The 21,916-nt window shown below is 33.4% G+C and overlaps 1 protein-coding gene across 4 annotated transcripts; it reads right to left on the reverse strand.

The window, feature by feature from the left end:
- Window positions 1-398: 398 nt before the first annotated feature.
- On the reverse strand, window positions 399-20,193 carry LOC149476598 (uncharacterized). 4 transcript variants are annotated; one of them, XM_089711858.1, is made up of 19 exons: window positions 20,011-20,193; window positions 19,699-19,908; window positions 19,164-19,355; window positions 17,731-17,847; window positions 14,148-14,435; window positions 13,761-13,853; window positions 12,943-13,420; window positions 12,638-12,713; window positions 11,985-12,057; window positions 7,620-9,024; window positions 7,378-7,437; window positions 7,250-7,276; window positions 3,731-3,820; window positions 3,414-3,521; window positions 3,006-3,142; window positions 2,534-2,626; window positions 2,058-2,117; window positions 1,626-1,791; window positions 399-1,388 (listed from the first exon to the last, which is right to left on the reverse strand). In XM_089711858.1, exons 1-19 carry the CDS (start codon window positions 20,041-20,043, stop codon window positions 481-483), a joined length of 4,614 nt encoding a protein of 1,537 aa, XP_089567984.1. In that variant the 5' UTR covers window positions 20,044-20,193; the 3' UTR covers window positions 399-480. The 4 variants fall into 4 exon arrangements, with proteins under 4 accessions (XP_089567984.1, XP_089567983.1, XP_089567985.1 ...); XM_089711857.1 differs by having other exon boundaries at window positions 12,943-13,423; XM_089711859.1 differs by lacking the exon at window positions 7,250-7,276 and having other exon boundaries at window positions 12,943-13,423.
- Window positions 20,194-21,916: the final 1,723 nt, after the last annotated feature.

The following is a 21,916-nucleotide window of genomic DNA, read 5'->3' on the forward strand; positions in this document are numbered from 1 at the left end:
TATGTACTGTATGTATTATGTAATGATATTAGTATGTACTTAGTACATATTGAATAAAACAAAAAAAATTAATGAGGTAATTCTGTTATTTTTCAGGTTGAAGATGAAATTGCAGATACTCCGTCGCCTCCAAAGTAAAGTGAAATTTTTGTTGTAACAATAATACTCATGCTGATATTTCAATAAATGTATTATTTATGAATTACCTGATTTCATTTATTTCCTTGGTATATTTTATATTAGGGAATTACGGAATATTAAATGAAATGATGATTTAATTATGTAACCAAAATAACATCCACATAACATCAATGTCAGACCCATAGATTATTTGCTATTTACCATTATCTACTATAGAAAATGTTGCGGAAAGGGAATTAATCAAAAAAACGACGATGGTCATTGGACAAATCACCATTTATTTACTTCTACAATTACGTATGAACAATACAAATTGCTTAAAACTAAGATTTTTTTTATTTATTCGTCATCAGAACCGCACTCATCCAAAACAACACCTTCAGACAATAAAGCTAGAATATCTTCATCATCCATTTCATCGTAATCATCATATTTTTCAATTACATCATTTTTAATTGTTTTTATAGGATCTTTAGGTTTTTCTTTATTCGGTGTCTTTTTCGTTTGAACTTTCGGCGTTTCTTTTGCCTTGTTGATAATTTTGGGAACAATAGCGGGTTTAGTGACTTTTTGAGGAGTTTTTGGTTTAGGCACAGTTTTAGATATATTATTTGTAGGCGCAATAATTGGTGCTTTTGCTGGTTTTTGCGCGGGTTTAGGTACAACAGCCGGTTTAGCTTTTTGAGTATTTGCATTTGTTGTGACATTCGCAGCAATTTCTTTATTTTTCTCTAAAGTTGGTTTGACTGTTTTTTCGGTTTCACTTATTTTGGTTTCGTTATTTTTCGCAACATTTTTATCTTTTGGTTGTTCTACTGTAGCATTAGTAACTTTTTTAACGTCTGTTTTTTGTACAGTTTCTTTAACTGGTGTTTGTGTATTTGCTGGTTTTGGCGTATCAGGTTTATTTACAATTATAGGTTTATTTTGTTCTTTAGGTTGATTTTCAACATTAGTTTTTTTGTCAGCTTCTTTCACTTCTGTTCTTACTGTGTTAACATTCTTAGTAGTGTTTTCTATTGCTGCTTTATTTTCATTCTTCTTTTCTTCAGGTTTTTCTTCTGTTACAACTTTATTTTTATCTTCTATCTTTTGAGATTCTTCTTTATCATTTGTAGTATCTGCTGTATCTTTAGGTTTTTCCTTTACCTCGGTGTTATCTTCAGTTTCTTCCACGAATTTAGTTTTCAATTTTGGTGGACACTTCATAAATTTGTAGCATGGAGTTATTGTGAGCTTTGCATTACCTGTGATAGAATGAAATAAGTTTAAATTATCTTTGTATTAATCACTTTATTTAATTTACAATTGTATTTAATAATAACATATGCAATTTTTAAACTCTCAGGTCAACGATAAAAATACATTACATGCTATTATAACGCTAAATACTGAATTTTGTTTCTAAAAACTTTAACAATAATTCCAAACAAATTAATAGAAATTCATATTGAATTCATAAGTACATAAAAATATGAATATACCACAGCTAATCACTTTCTCAGCACATATTCTGTCAAAATCTTCAATAGTTTTCAACTGAGCAGCAAATGTGTTAGTCTCTGAGGCGACTCGCTTGAAGCCACGAATGTTATATTTCTTCAGAAACGCTAGCAAATAGCTTTTCTCTGGACGACTGGAGAATCGAACCTGATGAAAATAAACGTTGTTTATGATGAAAAAGCGAGCACAGGTCTCAGAAGTGGCAAAATCTTTGGCAAAATTCAAAGATACCAAAATCATTACCTTACTCCATGACGCGACCTTGAAATTATACTTTCAACTTAAAGAAGTTTCACTTCAAAAAAAATCTTAAACAAGTATTTATATACTACTTCACTGTATTATAATTATAAATACATATAAGAATTAAGAAATCATCTTTGTATTATTTTTTTCTGAGCATACAAACTTACCTTGACAATCAACCTGTTATGTATATTCAGCAACCTCTTTGTGACATTTAATCCGATTATCTGCAATATGAAGTAAAGCATCGTAATTAAAATAAATGAAAAATAGAAATTATCTATAAACTAGCCAAACAAAAAAACGAAATCTATTTTAATTTCTTCATGACATTAATTTATTATAATTCTGTTAAACCTAAGAATTGTTTTAATTATTACTATGACTAGCCGAACATGCTAAAATATAAAGGTAATTTTAATCAATGTTAAAATACACAAATATTTGATCTGATCCCATACTAAGCTTTGGCTTGTGTTATGGAAACCAGATGGCTGATAAACATACATATATATTTTTAAATAAATACTTATATATAGATAATTTAAACCCAGATACAGGCATTATTTTACCCAATGATCAAATAGTATTGATTTTCTTTATATTAGTTGTACATGTATCTCAACCAAAGAGTTAAACTCACATTTCTAATATCATCACCGGCTTCATTTCTAAACTTTTCTGCGATCAATTTCTCGTCATCTGTCGGAGGGTCGTCGGGAAATTCTTGCCAGACCTAAAAATAAGAATTTTTCTTAAATTTGAAAAAGTGGCATGCTTCAGGCTTTTTAAGGGAACCTTAATCCTTATTAGGTTTAACTAATATTTAAGTATGCTTGTTTGTTTGAACGCGCCCATCTCAGGAACAACTGATACGTATTACTATTACTACTACTATACTACTAAATATACTACTAAACGAAGCCGAGCAGAACAGCATGTTCATTATATTGAGCATCATTGAAAAAAATCGTCTGCCATATACGCTTTTAATGAATCAGGTACAAAAAATTGAAATGTAAAATTTCATAATATGTAGGTATGTTACAGTTTATACATTAAAATCGAAATTGCTCATAATATGATACATTTCATACAATTAAATATTTTATTACCTTAATCATAATATGTCGCAGCTCATACTCCAGAAGTCTTGTAGTTAGCGGATCCAATTCCCGTACCGTTTCTGAAACTTCCTCCGGGAACATAGCTTGTATCGATTCGTCGGTTTCCTTTTTGACGGCCGTTGTTTCTGTTGAAAAAAGTTTTTTTTTGTATAAAATGTATTTTTTTAAATATCTCGACGAAACTTTTTGGAAAAAATAACGAAAAATTACAATTTTTTTTTTCAACAAAAACGATATATATCCCAAAAAATATTGGTAAATCACATTTCACAAGTATTCAACATCATTACACACTGAAAAAAGCCATATTTCTTTATTTATTTATTTTTACTTTAAAAAATTCCCAGACCAAACCTATCCCTATCATATAAAGGATAAAATAAAAATATAACATACCTGCATCATCATTGGCAACCTTATGACTTTTCTTAGAATCTTCCGTCTTGCTCTTACGCACAGTGTCATCAGATTTCTGTTTCACCACTTCTTGACGTGGTTTTGTTTCTGTCATAAAGAAAATTAAGTGAGTAAAATAATCACTAGTACATCTTTCAATCGAAAACAAATCAAAATGCCATTGCCATACATATAATGAACAATTAGACTTACAATAGCTTATTATAATATCGTCAAAAATGTCCGAGAAACATTATATGAATATTTATTGAAATTAACAACTTATTTCATAGCAGTATTAAAGTATAAGAACTCACCTGTTTTTTTAGATTCAACCGTTTTAGATGTAGGCTTCCTTTGTGGTAGGGCTTTAGATGCATATTTCACTGGCATTTTACGAATTGTAGCTGTAACAATACGCAAACATAATTCTTAGATAAAGAAAAAATATGTGATTCAAATATAAATTGTATTTAAAAGTTTAAAAAAAAAAGTTATTAATTTAACATGTTCAGAATTAAATAAAAAGGGAATTTATTTTAAAATTAACAGTTTAAAAAAAGTTGACACTGTCCACTAAAATACATACTAATTAATGAGGGTAGTTCACTTTTTAGTGTAAAATATATTTCAATTTTATTACACTCTGGTTCAAAATATAACATTCATACAGAATAACTGAAAATAGCAAAAGAATATGGTATCACCATCTACTGCTAACCCCACCGGGTTAGCAGTAAAAATATTACTTAGATTGGCTAGTTTATCAATAACTCAAAATCTTTCTCTCATATTGACGTATTTTCCATATAACGCTAAAAATATCATCTGGATAATGTGTTCAATTTAGAATCCTAAGGTTCCTATAAATTTTTGAACCCAAAAAACAAAAACAAACCACACAACAAAAAAACTATAATTTCTTCATTTCCATACCTCGTGGTTTTATCGGATGCAAAATGTTCTTCAGGAGAACAAATCACCTGGTCACAACTTCTTGTACTAGTGATAGATTTCAAGTGCAGCAAGAATACTGAGATGTCTTTGTTAGAACGAAATGAACGTAACTAAGAATTACACCAGAAATTAAATTCTGGAAATAACGATAACCATTTCATCCATTTGTTGAAATCAGCATCATGGAGAAAAGTCAAAGAACATTTAATAATGACTCAAGACAAATTTCTAGAAATATTCAATATATCTATGTGTTCACCGAGCAGCTTCAAAGAAAGAAATACGTGTTGGTTGACAAGCAAGTAACACTATTGGACAAAGAAATATTTAAATGATGCCTCGTCAACTTCTACAGGATCTATAAAAAATGCAGAACGATCACACTTACTTGACGCAATACCTTCCGCTCTTTTTGCTCCATTTTCTAGAAACATTTCATCAATAACACTAAGGAATTGTATTCAGAGAATACAAAATGCCATTACGTTGAAGAATAAAATAAAGACGCTGGAAGATTTTAATCACATCTAGATCCGCTGATAGAAGACCTAAGCCCCTGCAAAATCATCTTAATAGTTGTCGATGATGATCTAAATAACCGTAGAATCTGCGTCAACATTAAGAAAGGTGTCTTTCCCCAAGCGCAATTTGAAATACTCCAGTACACGAAAATGGACCACATAAACCGCTTCTGCACCTATTAAGCTGAAATTTAAACCTGTAAAACATTGTTTTATAGAATCTTACCCAATTTGTTCATATCCTATCTCGTCGCCTTTGACAGCCAAAGCCACCAATTCCGAAGATCTGCAATCATGATTCCAATCTTCTTTGCCCTTATCACGAAGATGCTTCGATATTTCACATAGCGATATATCTGAAACGAACTGGATACTAGTTTGAATCAAAATAAGACAAATAAAATATTAAATTGTATCATAATATTATGTGTAGTTAACACTTACCTCTTTGTCGTAAAGTGCTGTAAAACTATTGGACGAAATTCATAAAGACGAACTAATTTTTGCTTAAATATAGGGCGATAAATGATATTATTTATAATTTTTTACATATTATTTATTCACAAAAATTAAGGTTGATCTATTAATGTATGAAAAATACACAATAAGATTGTATGAAAAATATAGTAAGTTCTTCTTTTTTATTTTCTTTAAAACAACCCCTGAAAATTATGCCGAAAAAATGGTCTCACACAATAAAACGAACGTAATAGCCATTCATAATTATATTCATAACGTAATGTTATAGGGAAAAACACAAATATATTCTAAGACAAAAATATATAAAGAAAGATCAAGCTTAGACTAAACTAATCGAGACATACTACATCGTCGTCACTTTCCTCCGATGCAAGATCCATATTAGCAACAATGTATGTATCGTTTTGTTCATCTTTATACTTCTTCAGCACGTCGCTCAATTTTGAGTGCGAATATTCCGAACGAACGGTAAGTGTTTCAAAATCTGCACCTTCACCTACATAATCCAATTGATATTTAAGACTGACAATAGTATCCACCGATTCCATATCCATCTCAACGGTGAGCGTTACCTTTTGCGTGTTCCTGTCGTAATTAACTTTGGCATATTTCCACTTGTTGAAATTAATACCTTTCACCCCTTGGTTGCCGTTTCTCAATCTCTCTATAGCGATCGCCGCGTTTTGATCTTCCGGCAAATCGATAAACATTTTAATGTAGCGCGTGTCGAGGTCATCGCCAGACATCACGACGACGGATTGACGATTGATTTCCCCAATATTTATACGTAGAAGCCAATTTTTAGATTCGTCATTTTCAGGTAGAACTCCGAAATAGCCTGGCGTCATGAATCCATATTTTATAAAATCGGTTCTGATATTTCTTCCCAATTGATGGTACTGGAACAGTTTGAATATAATCGAGTCCTTTATTTTGCGTGCGATCGGAAGAGAAATCGCCTTATCTCCTTTGAAGCAGAACTTTATTACATTCGGATCTTGGCTGATAGAAGGCATCGGGGCGTTTTGGGGCGCAGGTATAAATCGTACAGATGGCTCCTTTAAACCAGCGTCAAACGCGTCTTTATCCACGGCAACAGCTTTCAAGAAAACGTTGACTTTCTGGAGCTCGTAGCTGAGCATCATTTTGTGGTTTTCCAAAGAGCGAGCCGACGACGGGGGCATATCGACGTATATGCGGGTACCTTTAGCTGTAACGATCTTCTTCACCAACTTCCACTTACCTATATTGACGCCTTCTAAGAACCTATTTTGCAACTTGAGTTTCATCAAAGGCTCGATATTACGACATTTAGAGTGACTCGGAAGCCACACCGCAGCGCGTTCGTACCACAACTCTTCTTTAGTGTACACAAGAACATTGAAACCCTCGAATTCGCTGAAATCCAGATTCAGAAGCCAATCCATGGACGATACGTCCTTCGTGACGACTTCATAGCGAAAAGGGCTTTGTAAGCCTTTCACCGTGAAATCCGGAGCCCAACCTTGCGAATTTTGTGTAATCTTTAGCATTTGCTGTATCAAGTGCTCTTTCAGCATGTTTGCTTCGTGGCCGTTAATTGGCTGAAAATCATCTTTGCACAGAAATAGGTTGTAGCCTTCGACTCCTGATGGAACGACAGTTTCTGCTGAAACCGATTCTGGTACAACGTTGACAACATCTGAATAAGTTGGAACGAATCCTTGCATCATAAAATACTGCTGATTCATATACGAGTTTGAGGCGGCCATTTGTGGCATCTGCGTTTGTGTCACGTAACTATAATCCCAATTAGGTACTGTGAATAAAAAAATCTCAGATAGTGAACGATATTTTAAGCGACGATACATATTCGAATAATGCTAAAGGCGTACTTACTTTGGTATGACGATTCTTGAGTCCCATCTGAAAAAATGGTTGAAGTATAGATTGTTAGATGCAAATTATGATACAAAAATAAAAAATATATTAATAATATCAATACAATACGTGTGCTCGTTTATTACCTTTACTTGCAATTGTTGTAGGAGATGGTTTGGATGTCTTCGACGGTACTCCAGAGTCATCTGCAAAATATTTATTTTATTTTACTAACATCCCGTTATACTTTTATAAACAGGATATATCGAGATAGAAAAAATATAGTCATTGAAATCGGGATTCATATCATTTATATCATCTATTTTATATTCATAAGTAAATGTGAATGTCATTTATATAAATACCAATATAATCACAGCAATCTCACCTTGCGCAGGACGCTTCCGATACTGACTCGGGAAACTCTTCATAACGTCGTCGAATATTTTCTCTTGATCTTTAATGTTGTGCTTGGAGTTGAACTTTACCACCATTTCAATGAACGAAACTTCATCGCTTCCAAACATGTCGAAAAATATCTTTAAAATAGCAAATTTCATTTCTTCGAGTACCCTAGTTTTAATATCTTCCGGCAAATGGCTACCATATTTGCTTAACAGTTTTTCGGAGATTTCTTCACCAGCTTTGTCTCTTTTCGCTTTTTGACTTGGACTCATAGGACGTCTTGGTTTATTTTTCTCTTCCAAGCTGCGGTCGTCTACACGAAAATCGTCTCTATTTCGTTCGACATACGGCTTTTTAGCAAATTCATCGCGACTCCGACGCTCTTGGTCAAAACGATCTGCATAATGTTTGGAGTCATGTTGATCTTGGCGGCGTTCATCTCGATAATCCTCTTCATGTCTGTGATCACTCTTTTTATACATTTCTGCTTTTTTAGTAAAGTCCACGGCACGTTTATACACGTCTTCTATTTCTTTTTGAAGTTCTTCTTGCTTCTTCAGTATCTCTGTCTTTTTCTCAATACGTCGGGACAATTCTTCTTTTATTTGTGTGAGGTCATTTGCGTCCGCATAATTAGACTTGTATCGTCGATCTTCTTGTTCGTGACGGTCAGCAAACTCGCGCCTGTCCGGTCGTCCTCTTCTATCTGCGTCGTCTTGCATTCTAAACTCTTGTGGGCGACCTTCAAATTCTTTTCTCCTGCGATCTTTTTCACTATCATCTGGATTGAAACGACTCGAAGGATGTTTTGGACTCTCGTTCCCAACCGGTTTCCATTTCATCAAGTCCTTTCGCACAGCTATTGTATCACGTTCAAAATGCCTTTTCTCTTCTACCACAGCTCTAGGTTCTCGGCGTATATCTTCTGTTTTAGGTTCAAATTTAGGTATTTCCCAAGGCGAAGGTCTTGCATCATCAGCTCTGTCGGGGTAAGGTCTCTTGTCTCTTGCATTTTGTCCAGGCCAGCTTGGCGGAGGAGGTGCTTGTCCATCTTCTGGGCTACGTCTCTTCTCCAAAGCCCACGAACGTCGCGGAGATCTGGGCGAAGGAGAATGTCTTCTGTAGCGATCGCGTACAGGCGAGCGATCACGTTTTGGAGATCTCGATTCACGATTTGGCGACCTGGCTCGCTTTATTCCTTCTGGCACGGGATGATCCACGCCTCTTTGCGAATCGAATTTGGACATTCTCGGCTCTCTTCTATCGTCTTCGTGTTTGATGAACGGCTTCTCTCTGTCCGACCAACGGTCCGGTCTCCCTTGCGGATATTGAACATTTTCATTGCTGTTCGGACGATATCCACCTGAGTACATAGGTTGATTCGATGCCTGTAAATTGAAAGTTATTTTGCAACAGGAAATGACAATAGATTAAAGACAAACTAAAAAGATTTAAAAGCATAGATATTTTGTGATGGAACTTTACTGCTATGGCTGTATTAGTTTGAATTGGCTTCAAGTCGTCCTTAATGCAATTCAATAAATTCTTCAATATTCCTATTATTCTTTGATAAATAATTTTAATATTATAAGTTTATAATTATTATTACTTATTTTATTAAAATATTTAATAATACTTTTGTTATCTTTAGTCACCAACAACATTTCATACTCTTCACAAAATCAATTTAAAATATTACTTAAAAATTATAATATATCTGTTGAGAAACACAAAAACGGCATTCGGAGCAGGGAAAGCTTCATAAAGTTTTGTTTATTGTATATGATCAATTGAATGATGTTTCAATAAAAAATCTGCAGAGGTTTGTATTCTATATTTATTCTGATATGTCATCATTCATATCCCTCAATACATTTTTTTTATTGGACAGCTTCATTTATCGATAATATTTCCTATCTTCCTCGAAAATCATTCCTCAATGTTTTAAAGATCCGAAAGCATAGTTTATATATGCAAATCTATGTTTTATTTGTACGTCGGCGGGAGCAGCATAAATCAAACGATTTTTTTTTCTATTGGAAAGGAACATGATGCAGTAGATCATAATAATTCGTTTACTAAAGGTTGCAATTAAAGACATATTCAACCAGTAGATTTTCCTTGTTGGTTTGTAATTCAAATTCTTATTACTTCTGGATATGTTAATTTTAGTAGAAACATGTTCATGTTTATATTATCATAATAGTATTCTCTTCACATTCTTAGTTTTCTTGCAGTATTAAGTAAAAATCTTTAGTAGTAGTGCTTCTATTTGTTCAAATTGATATGCATCAAAATTATGATGGTACTACCAGTTATATTTTTACTGTTAGATCCTGACGTTCGACTTTGAATCAATTCTTGAAAACTATTTTTAACAGACACAAACCTAGATAGTCTTTAATTTACATCTACAATTTGGAGTTATTTGAACATGACATTATACTATTTCACCTTCATTCAGCAAAAAGTCTTGATCTATTAGATCAATACTGACAACATTATATATTTATAATGGCCATTCATGCAAATTCGTCGTACTCGGCCGTTAAGTCCGCAGACAAATCTGCGTGTGCATGTGTTGGTTCGCGGCTCGGCGTTAGTGGAGTGTATGGAAGATGACGGATTTGTCCAGAAATGTGTACGGCTTGGGGCTCAGCTCGTGGTACGTGTAGTGAATGAGAGGCTTTATCCCGTCTTTGGGTAATTTCCTTTGTCTATTTCGGCAGAGGGTTTCACAGCACTTTCACTCCGAAGTTTAGGTATGTTTCGCGCCGTTGCCGACTGAGTTGGCAGTCGAGCGCGGGTTGTCTGCCACTCGCCGTCTGCGCGCTCACTGCGTTCGTCGCGTGACGTGTGTTCGCGTACCTATGATAAATCGGCGGCGAGTACTAACCCTGAGCTATTATAGCTATACAGCTAGCTATTATTTATTCCTAAAGTTGACTTTTGATAGGGAGTGAACCTTCTGTACGTAGTACTATTATATATTCTGTGATTGCGGTCTGATGAGCAATAAACACTCGAACGTTAAAGTTTAAGGGTAAAAATTCTGAGTCGAGAGCGAATCTGTTTGTATTATAGACTTTCGCTGGCCACGTTTCACGCGTTCCATTTGTTGGTAGCATATTGAATATATTCACCGTGAAGTGCTTGTGCTTAAACTGAAAAATTATCATTTCATCGTCATTTAACATAATTAAATTTCTATGCTTATACCCATTTTATTCAGGGGTGTAGAGAAATGCTCAGGGGTATAACATAAACCTTTAGATTTCGCCAGTCAACCTGTAGGAACAGGTGCTTACAGGTGGTAAAATCTACTGATCCTCAGAGTTTTCGTAAGTTCTAACTGTTACCATGTCGGTGATGATCATTCTAGCACACAACGTTGGTTGATATGACGCGCTAGTACAGCATTTTTGAACTCATGACGATTTGAGGTTCAGCAAAAATCGGCCAGATCTGTATCCGAGCTTTTTGGATTCGGAGCTGTAAAGACGATAGAGTGCGTCTTTACAGCGTAGCGTAGCACTACCACAAGGGCTTTATATTGCGTGCAAACTTACGCACTAAATATATCTTGTACGTATGAAGGCTCCAATGCAGTCAGAAGTCAAAATCGGCTACGGAGACATCATCATCGTAATAATCATACACATTTTATTTATTTTGTCACATAGATCAGTCCAGGACAAATAGTTTCCAGGTGGCATAATTTATTTATTCTATCTTTTCACAATGTTCTTGTTATATTTAATTACACATAGAAGTCTTATGTTCTGGCAGTATAACACGCGGATAACTTATATGGCTTAAAAATCTCAATTGATGCAACTGATCTTCATTGTTGAACTAAAAGTGTAGTAAACGTTCTTTTAGTGCAGTCAATTGTCACTTTGATCCCAAATTGTTGGATACTGCAACTATACTGTACAACTATCTCTTATATATGTGAGTAGTATTATGTATATGAATCCTGATAAACTAAACCCAAAGCTCTTAAGAAATAGTTTACAATTTCTCAAGAACAGAACAGAATAGAACTTTTTTTCGTTATTGTTATTTATAAATTATTTGCGACTTATCTTTCTATATCTGTCTACAGACAGTTATTTGCGACTTATCTTTCTATATCTGTCTACAGACAGTTATTTTATTCCAAAACTTGTAATAACACACAACAAACGAAGAGATTCTCAACTCATAACATATTACATATTATAAAATACTAAAAAATTCTAAAATTCAATACTATATAGTTTACAAAAAAGTTACTAACTGTAACATTTGCTAATTAATTATATGCTTTATTTCCTTGTATATAAAGTTCAAAATAGCCACTTACCGATGGAGGCTCATACGCCGGTCTGACTTGTTTTGATGTCGGCCTTATTTCGTCCAAATGCGTTGGAGAGTACCTTAATAAAAGTATAGGTAATATTTTTTATTTAATTTTATGTCCGTATAGTGAAAAAACCTATACTAATATTATAAAACTGAAGAGTTTGTTTGTTTGAACGCGCTAATCTCCGGAACTACTGGTCCGATTTGAAAAATTATTTTGTTGTTAGATAGCCCATTTATCGAGGAAGGCTTTCATATTTTTTATATATATCATATTATTGATATATATCATCACGCATAGACCAACAGGAGCGGAGCAATGCGGGTGAAACCGCGCGGCTCAGATAGTTTGAAATATTAAGCAATAATATAGATTTTAAATAGAACTATCATATTTCGATTAATAATTTTCTTTCCCATGTAATATTTATTTTAAAATTTTTAAACACAATATTAATTCTACACTATTTAAATGGACAAAATATTTTTGAAATACAAATTATACATAATTTTTATACATAATTTAAATTTTCTATAAAAAGCACATAAATCTTAAACTTATTTTTTTAAATATAGCCATTTCAACTCACTTGGTTTGTCTGTATAAAAATATGTTTTTATAATAACTTTTGCTAATATATATTTTTCACCTACCTTTCTTGTCCAGGAGGTATCCTACGACCTTCGTCGCGGCGGTCGGGCGAATGACGTCCAGGTAAATTTCTTTTAACTGTAACAAGATGAAAATTCAATAAATCTAAATAATAATTGATCAGAAGGAATATTATAATAACATCAACAATAATCTAATAATATGACAAACACAATAACCCAGTATCTGGAAACTATTGAACCAATTTGGTAAATTCCTTAACAAAAAATGTATTATGCTTAAAAATAATGTGTTAGTGACTTTAAAAACTCAACTACAAAACAGTGAAAACCGTAAAATATTATACCTTGATCTTTATGAATATTAGAATGCGGTGATACATGTCTTCCAGGGGAAATACGTCGACCCGGCGGGGAAATTCTCCTCCCAGGTGGGGAAATACGACGACCCGATGGGGAAATTCTACGTCCAGGTGACATACGACGTCCTGATGGAGAAATTCTACGTCCTGGCGGAGACATTCGTCTTCCAGATGGGGAAATACGTCTTCCAGGTGGGGAAATACGCCTGCCAGATGGGGAAACTCGTCTCCCGGGTGGAGAAATCCTCGATGGTGGTATTTGTCTGCCCGGTGGTGATAAATCTCTACCGCTTTGAAGCAATCTTTTCCCTGGCGGTGATATATTCCTTCTCGTGCCAGTGGAGCTTGGTTGCGGGGAAAATTGACCCTTATCGTACTCTTTGTAAGCGCCAGAATGCTTTATCAATGGCTCCTTTATGAGTTCACGTTTGTCGGCTGGGTATTTGCGATCGTCGCCCTGTTTCTGCTGGAATTTTGTGATTGGTTATAAAGAAATAAGTGTGGCAATTTTATAGTTTAATCTCAATTTACCTATATTAATTAGAATTCAAAGGAAAAGGCCACCAAATTATAACTACATAATATATACAATTAAGTACATCAAAAATACTGATCAAATTTCAAAAAAAAATTATTAACAGAAATCATTTGTTTCTTTTATTTTCATAATAATATAATATCTATAATTATCAGTAATAACCGTAGCATGTAGATTCTACGCACCCTACACTTAAAACAAGTAATGTTCAACAAAAAAGCTTTAAAACAATACTTTGAATATCATGTTACATCTATTATTTTACCTGTTGCGCCCATGGACCACGATCTTGATAATAACTCGAGCTTGGTTGCGGTGAACCATATTCTGGTCCTTGGAAGTGATCTTTCATGATTACCTAATGAAATACAAATCAAAATTATTTAAAAGTGAATATATGTATGCTTAAATATTTATAGTGAGACTAAAATTATAGTGTACTAGCGGTCCGTGGTTAAGTGGTTAAGTGGTTTAGGAGTCCATTGAGGACAAACATTGTGACACGAGATTTATATATATTAAGATTACAAAAGTATGAATAAATAAAGTGATTACATTGGGCAGAAAAACGAATATGTAATGGGTTTAAAGAAAGAAAATCTAAATATTCTAACATCACATAAATTGTTAAATCAACTGATTTTTCACTTACATTCTCACGGGGCATGTCGGGTCGCCTACGTGGCATGTCAATACTATCACGTGCCAATTCTGGCCTATCACGTGCCAAGTCTGATCTTTCGCGTGTCAAGTCCGGTCTGTCACGTGCCAAGTCCGGTCTGTCGCGTGCCAAGTCAGATCTTTCGCGTGCCAATTCTGGCCTATCGCGTGCCAAGTCGGATCTATCACGTGACGTGTCGTAAGATCCTATGTGTCGGTTTGTGAGGTGCGATGTGTCTACTATTTCGACAGCCCTTAACACGCCTTGCCTTACTGGGGCCTATTAATTGAGAATTTAATCATGACGTTAATAAAAAAATTATAATTATTTTGAAGTAATATAATTAAAAAAAGCATGCTTTAATAAGATACTTAAACACATTAAATAATTGTATTGTCACTGGTTATTTATAAGTGTACAGTTAGAATTAAATGTGTTAATGTGGGTCATATTTTACTCTTAAGAAGTTGGTACCTAATATACATATCGGTCAATTAGGGAAAGCTGGCATGTTCACAGTACTCACACTTATGCAATTTCACTTACAGTATGTTCAAAAATAAATGCGACTCTAGTTTCATTTTAGACTTGAATTGTAAAATGGGTGCGTTGTAGATATGTATATGCAAATATAATTACTTATGAAAGCTCTCATAATTTACCTGTAAAATTATAATTTAAAAGTAAATCAATTGATGAAGTTAATTATTTATTCTAATAATAATCAATTGGATAAAAGTATTAATAATCATTCAATTATCAAATAATAATTAAATTCCTGACTTTGGTCGAGTAAAGATATCTAAGAAATATTATATTTGTAGTAAGTACGTAATACCTACCAATACGCGCTAACAAATAACTATGTGTTACATGTTTATTGTATAATTTTCACACTATTGGTTTTAAACTCAAACTCAAACATTTATACAATTAGACTTCTTCTAGAAGCACTTTTGAACAGTTTTAACATTTACCACCAATTCAGAAAGCAGTATCTATAGAGAAGAAGAAGAATCTATTTAATCATAATCGTAATCTTCTACTTCACTGAAACTTTCATCGCTCGAAGAACTCGCCGTCGGAATTTCTTAATGTTATTATAAATGAGTCAGTGTAATTATCTACTTTTGGTTCTAATTGAATATATTTTTCCACATGTTCTCGCGTCTTTCTCCAAACGTCACTAAACATATCCAGACTAATAGCATTTGCTTCCTTTCTAAATAATTCTTCCACAGTTTTCAAGTTAAAGTTCACATTTTGTGATGCTACTTTCCCTTTAATTATGCCCCATAGTAACTCTATTGGGTTGAGATCTTTGAGGATTGCATCAAGTAGGTAAAAATTGTGTATAGTTTGGCTTATTTTCTTTAATAATGTGATAACTCTGATTACACGACTCGACAAAAAAATTTTCGTTCTTTGTCCTAAAGTTTATACTATTATTTTCCAGTTAGTTATGCACAAAAACGAAAAGAAAATACCTTTTTTCGGTATAAAGTTTGCTTTTGTGATAGTTATAATAATAATACTAATTTTTCAATTTTTTCATAAATTTTAATTTTTTAAAAAGACCGCGCGGTGAGAGTGGGATATTAACGTTTACACTGTGCCGCTAGATGGCACCCGAGTGGTAAACAACCATCAGGTATTATTTACAAGCCCAGAATAACTTAAAATGTCGTCACGAAAGTGCAAATACGATTCTGATGCATTTTGTTTTATATGTGGTCAATTTATTAAAGTTCGAGACGTGAAATATGAACTAAAGACATCTCACGTTCTCTGTGAAGCCTATGAAGCATATTTTGACTGTCCTGTACGGAATCAAGATAAGCCATGGGCTCCACATGTTGCTTGTAGATATTGTAAAAGGTGTTTGGAAGGAAAGGCAAATTCCAATTACAAATTTTAAGGCCATGGGCTGCAGGATGTCATTAAAAGTACATATGCTGCATGCTCATTTGGATAAATTTAAAAACAATATGGGAGCCTATTCCGAAGAGCAAAGAGAACGTTTCCATCAGGACATCATGAATTTTGAACAACGCTATCAAGGCCAATACAATGAAAACATGATGGGCGACTATATTTGGGGTTTATAGAGAGAAAGTAGCTATGAACATAAAAGAAAAAGTAAAAGTGTGTACTTTTAAGTTATTTTCTACTTCTCTGTAAGCTAATTTGATAGTAAAACTTAATAAAAATAATAAACATTTTTATTTCAATAGTTTTATTTTCAATAAAAAATTAAAATCCGAGATTTTTAAAAATTTCCTTCAATCAGTCTTCTAAGCACAAAAGCAAAGTTTTTCATGCCATATATTTTTTTTCCGTCTAATTACGACCTAAACTACGAAATTTAATGCTTTGCAATCAAAGTCAAATTTCATGGTGACCCGTTGTTATTAATTAGTTATTTGATTTTTGAAAAAAAAAATGCCGATTTTAGTCAAAATTTATATTTTTCTAACAAGATTCTTATCATCCAAATTTCCACCTTGGTGAGAAAAATTGACATTTCTAATGAAAATGAACAAAAAATTAAATGATTTTATTAAGTAAATACTGTAAAATAGTCTATAATTCTTCCATTTACTGTATCACAAAATTCTTCATAGATTTTTAGATATTCGTACTACACCAATTACATCACCCTGTATTTATAAACAATTGCAAAATATGACACATACATAGGCCGGGAGATACTGACACAAAATTTCGGGTCATTTGTAACAGAATGGCGGTTCTACAGAGGTCTTATTACGCAATGACTAAAAGAAAAATGATGATCAGAACTCAGAACGCTGGTACCGGCGGACTAGTCGCGTGGGCGTTAGTCGAACTCGTCGGATAAATAGCGAAAGTCAAACGATTTACAAATCGTTTGACTTTTCCGCGTTATGGCGACCATTTGGAATCGTCCGAAAAGTATGGCATGGCAATTTTAGTAAATGGCTGCACGACGATGGTTACCTGTGCAAAAGTGAGCTCGGTACAAATGGTTGAATTGTTTTTTTTTTTTAATCAACGCATTCACGTCGGTATGGCGGACTGTAAGTCACATCGTAACTGTATGGCATGACACTACCGCCTACATCTTTTTTAAGGGCTATCGGTAAATTCTAAAATTTTTGTGTTACAAATCGTTGGACTTTCGCTATTTATCCGACGAGTGTGACTAACGCCCACGCGACTAGTCCGCCGGTACCAGCGTTCTGACCATCATTTTTCTTTTTGTGATTGCGTACTAAGACCCCTCTAGACCGCCATCCTGTTACAAATGGCCCGAAATTTTGTGTCAGTATCTCCCGGCCTAACATGTGCATTGTGTAAATGTGTTGACGTTCCAGCTCTTCTTAATATACCTATAGTTGAAGCATTTTTATTAACAATTTTGATAAAATTAAATAAACTATTTTTTTATTACAAAAATAAAACTGTTAACATTCAACATACAGCATTAACAAAATTATCAAGCACATCTTAAGCCTTATTTTTTTTTACAAACAAATAAAATTAAAATTAAAAAATAATAAATTGTTAAATATGCAATATAAAATACACATACCACTGGTTGTGTCACTTCATTCTTTGGGGCAAAAGCGAACCCCTGTGAGGGGGGCCCTATTCTACTAAGAATAGATTGCCTTTGATCATACTGCGGCCTGATTTGTTGGTTCACATTCTAGAAGTGAAGTTTAGTTACTTAATTCATAAACATTTTAGATTTTCATTGATGTTTTTTTCATATAAAAACTTCACAAGGTGTTAAAAATAAGGATAAGGGTGCGTTTCACCAATAACCTGCAAGGATGTATAGCGACAAATGTGTTCATATAGTTTGAATTTTGAAGCATTTAGTGCTTGAAGCGATACCACACCCCGGACACTCCATACAAAATTATCGTTTTGACAGTCACACTGTAGAGACTGCAAATGTGTGTATTAACACTTTATGGTCGGCACATTTGTAACTAGCGTAAAAAAAAATTCGCGTTTTACTGATGAAATACATCCGTAAACAGCACAATATCTAACCATTTTCTACGAAAAACGATAATCACAAATCCAAAATAATAAAATTACTTTAAGTCAATTTGATTAATGTTGTCAATCTTCGTTGCGTATCGTCCCTGTAGAAAAATGTGGACCATTTTTAGTCTAATCGTGCGGGGGAGGTAAGTGTTTAATTTTGGCGGGAGGCGGAGAGTGTCCGTTCTGTAGCGTTTAGCTACTATTATGTATTCTGTGGCGATACTATTGCTTCTTTATAAACACATCAGCAGCTACGCATCCTCGCACATCTTTAGTGGAAAAGCACCCTTAGAGTTAATTAAGATGCTTATTAAGGTTCCTTTGACTAATTTTTAGCGTATCACAAACAACATTATTTTATACATTTTAATAACTTTTCTAAAGAACAGTAAGGTTTCACATCAGTTTAATTATAATAGGAAATAATCTTGCCATTACATATCAAATATAACATTTGTCATTTCATAAAAATAAGTCTGCACGGTAAAAAACATAAATAAAATACTTTAGTACTTTTTTCTACAATTGAAATATTATAAACAGTGGATTAAAAGATTGCCACTTATTTGATAATAACATACTATGTATAATATGTTTCTCCATTTCATTTTTCTTCTTTTTTTACCCGACTGCCAAAGAAGGAGGGTAATGTTTTTTCTTTGTGACCACCTGTAGCCTAAACGGCTTGATGGGTTTTGATGTATGAGGTATCGTTAGATTTGTCTTGATTACGGGAGTGTCATAGGATACATTTTATCCTAAAAGTCCCACGGGATAAAGACATAATAATATTTTTTCTAAATTTCCCTTTAAAAAAATATGTATGCGTGTGCAGTCGGGTATTTTGTTTTTTTAATAATAATTGCTTGTATGTGTTTCATGTTTATGAATAAAGGATTTTGCATTGTAATGCCAATTTGTTTTCCTGTGAAAAAATATATATAAATAAATATTTTAAACACTCACAGCAGGAGCATAAGTATTCATCTGTTGTCCCTGATATCCATAATTATTTTGCTGCGCTTGGGCGATTGGTTGGTTCGCACTCCACTGGTTATTTGACCAGGGGTCAACACGACCATAATCATTTTGACTTTGACCCGGGTAACCTTGCGCTGGGTATGCCCTTTGATTGAGTGGACTGGCTTGGTTCAAAACCTATAAAAAAAATAGTTTATGAAAAAGATGAAGAAAGGTTGGTTGCTAGGTAACTACCAGTATTGAATAGTAAATAAAAGAAAATTAACAAAATTGAACTAACAAATGTTATTTTTTATACATACCTATGTTTAAAATTAAGTTTCTCATGTAAGTGACTTATTGTCTTAATGGGTATAAATGTCTTTAAACCTTAAATTCTACTAGAGTATCTCTAATTAAATATTATTGAATAATTAATTTAACGAGTTAGATAGAATTTCGTATTTTGTAATAAGAATAAAATATGCACAACATTAGAACGTGTTCTATGGTCATAGACAATGTTGAATTAATTCCTTACCCCTGATTTTCCAACAGGAGTCACGCGTAATATGTATCCAGAGAAACGATATCCATTTAAACATTTTATAACATGTGCGCCTTCTATGTCGTCCGCAAGCCCTACTCGTACTTTTTTTAATCCATCGGTCTCACTTACTAAATTATCCAATATAAAGTCTGCAATCTTACATTCCCGTTTGATCATGGCCTTTACATCCTGATAATTGATCTGTAAACATGAAATATTTATAAATAGAATAGATTAAAATCTTAATTCATAACGCAAGATTCAAGAAAAACAAGTATGTAATTATTTTATGGTTATTCTTACATTCACAGGAAGACCATGAATTGTGACCATCATCTTGAAGGATTTAAAGAAAAATGTGTGCACAGAAAGTGTATTATTTGTTAATGTTCAGCATTGTTCGCTATAGAAAATAGCATTATAACCCGAGAATTTAACAAATACTAATAACTAAATCGGTATGTATTTGGTAAACCGTAAAATGGTTGTAATAGCGGCAGTACACATGGGGCCAAGGCGTTGGGCCAACGTGTTGGGAAAAAATGAAGGATATCAAGGTTCCTGTTCACACATTGGCGTACTGATCATTCTGCATTGGCGCTTCAAAGATGGACGTAGTCCGTAGAAGTTCTTGCAGCCGCGGCAATTTATTTATACAGTGCGTTTAATTATTACGTACATGTGCACCAATAATAATGAGTGTACTCTGCCGTCTACGATGATACCATTTTCCAATCTCTATTGTCCTTTTTTTATTTCTGTATAAATAAAACATTATTATTGTTTAGATTTTTTCAAATGTTTAAAATGTGTACATTTTACATTTAATTAAATATTAACTACCTATAAAACGAAACTTTAAAGATTATAATATTATTATATTAAATGATAATATTATTTATGTAATAAAGCACAATTTGATCAAAATTATGCTCATTGTACCTAGTTATATTGTTATTTAATTTTTAAGAACTTATTAATACTATTTTACTCATTTTATAAATATATTCATTTTTTTATCTCATTGTATGAAAGTGAGATAAGAAAAACATCTAGAATAATATAATAAATAGAAAATAAAACATCTAATTTATTGAGTCATATGGTTTTTATTTTTGTGTAAGTAGTTCATGCCGTGGATTCCAAATTATTCCTTCATGTGGATACAATTCTACGAATTGTAAAACCTCATTGCTTGTCCACATCGGCGCCAACGTGTGAACGCTGTTTGCGGAGCGCGCCAAGATCCTTTGATGTGTGCACAAAAAACCGACAACATTCGGTTGGCCTGCCAATATTGGCGCCAACTAGGCTAATGAAGCCAACATACCGCCAAGTAGCTCTCTACACGTTGGCCCAACCCGTTGGCCCAACACGTTGGCCACATGTGTACTGCCACCATAACGCGTATCACGTATGTCACAACTCACAGAGCAAGTATATGGCAGTCTGAAGTCACAGATAACCGCAGTGGTCCATTGAAAAGTTACATTTGGGGTCGCATTTTTTAGAGGACGCAATTTTATTTTTTTGATGTGTAGGGGGGGTCAGTGTGAAGCTATCACCAAGTTTGTGGGGTCGCCACTCTTGTCCCACGGCCGCCATCTTGAAAATAGCGGTTGAAATGGTTTTTACGATATATCTCTTAAACTATTTATCTGATAATAAAACAATGTTAACATTATTCGTTGCAAATTAAATTCTCTACAACTTAGGTTCAGTAACTTTTTGTCGTAGAACTATAAACAGAAAAGTTATAAGCGAAAATGTTCAGAAATTAGAGATGTTTATATTTTTCAATAAAACTTTTTTTTATAAAGTTTACGAAGAAATTATATCAGACCATTTTTGTAGATTGTTTTTCGTAGAACAACTTTTATTTACAACATTTTTTCATTAAGTAAATAGCTAAGGTTTTACAGCCATCCGAAGTGAGTACTATTTTAAGTACTCTTTACTATACAGAATACGATATATTATGTGTGTACTAATAATAATTTGTCACCAGTAATTATTTTATTTTTGTTATAATAATATTTTTAATAATTAATTTTACAATATTATTAATAATTAATTATTGAATCTTTTCCCCACAACCCAGGAGGTAGAGTCTGGAAGTGCGTTTTTTTTTTACGTCGAAAAGCAGGGCTGAAATGTTCTGCAGTGTGCTTCCATTGTTGTGGAGTCTGGGAAAAGAGCCAATAGCCAA

The sequence above is a fragment of the Colias philodice genome, chromosome 27, assembly GCF_061535455.1.
Source record: "Colias philodice isolate Cphi_HAF_F1 chromosome 27, ilColPhil1 Martin Lab GWU primary, whole genome shotgun sequence".
NCBI lineage: Eukaryota > Metazoa > Arthropoda > Insecta > Lepidoptera > Pieridae > Colias > Colias philodice.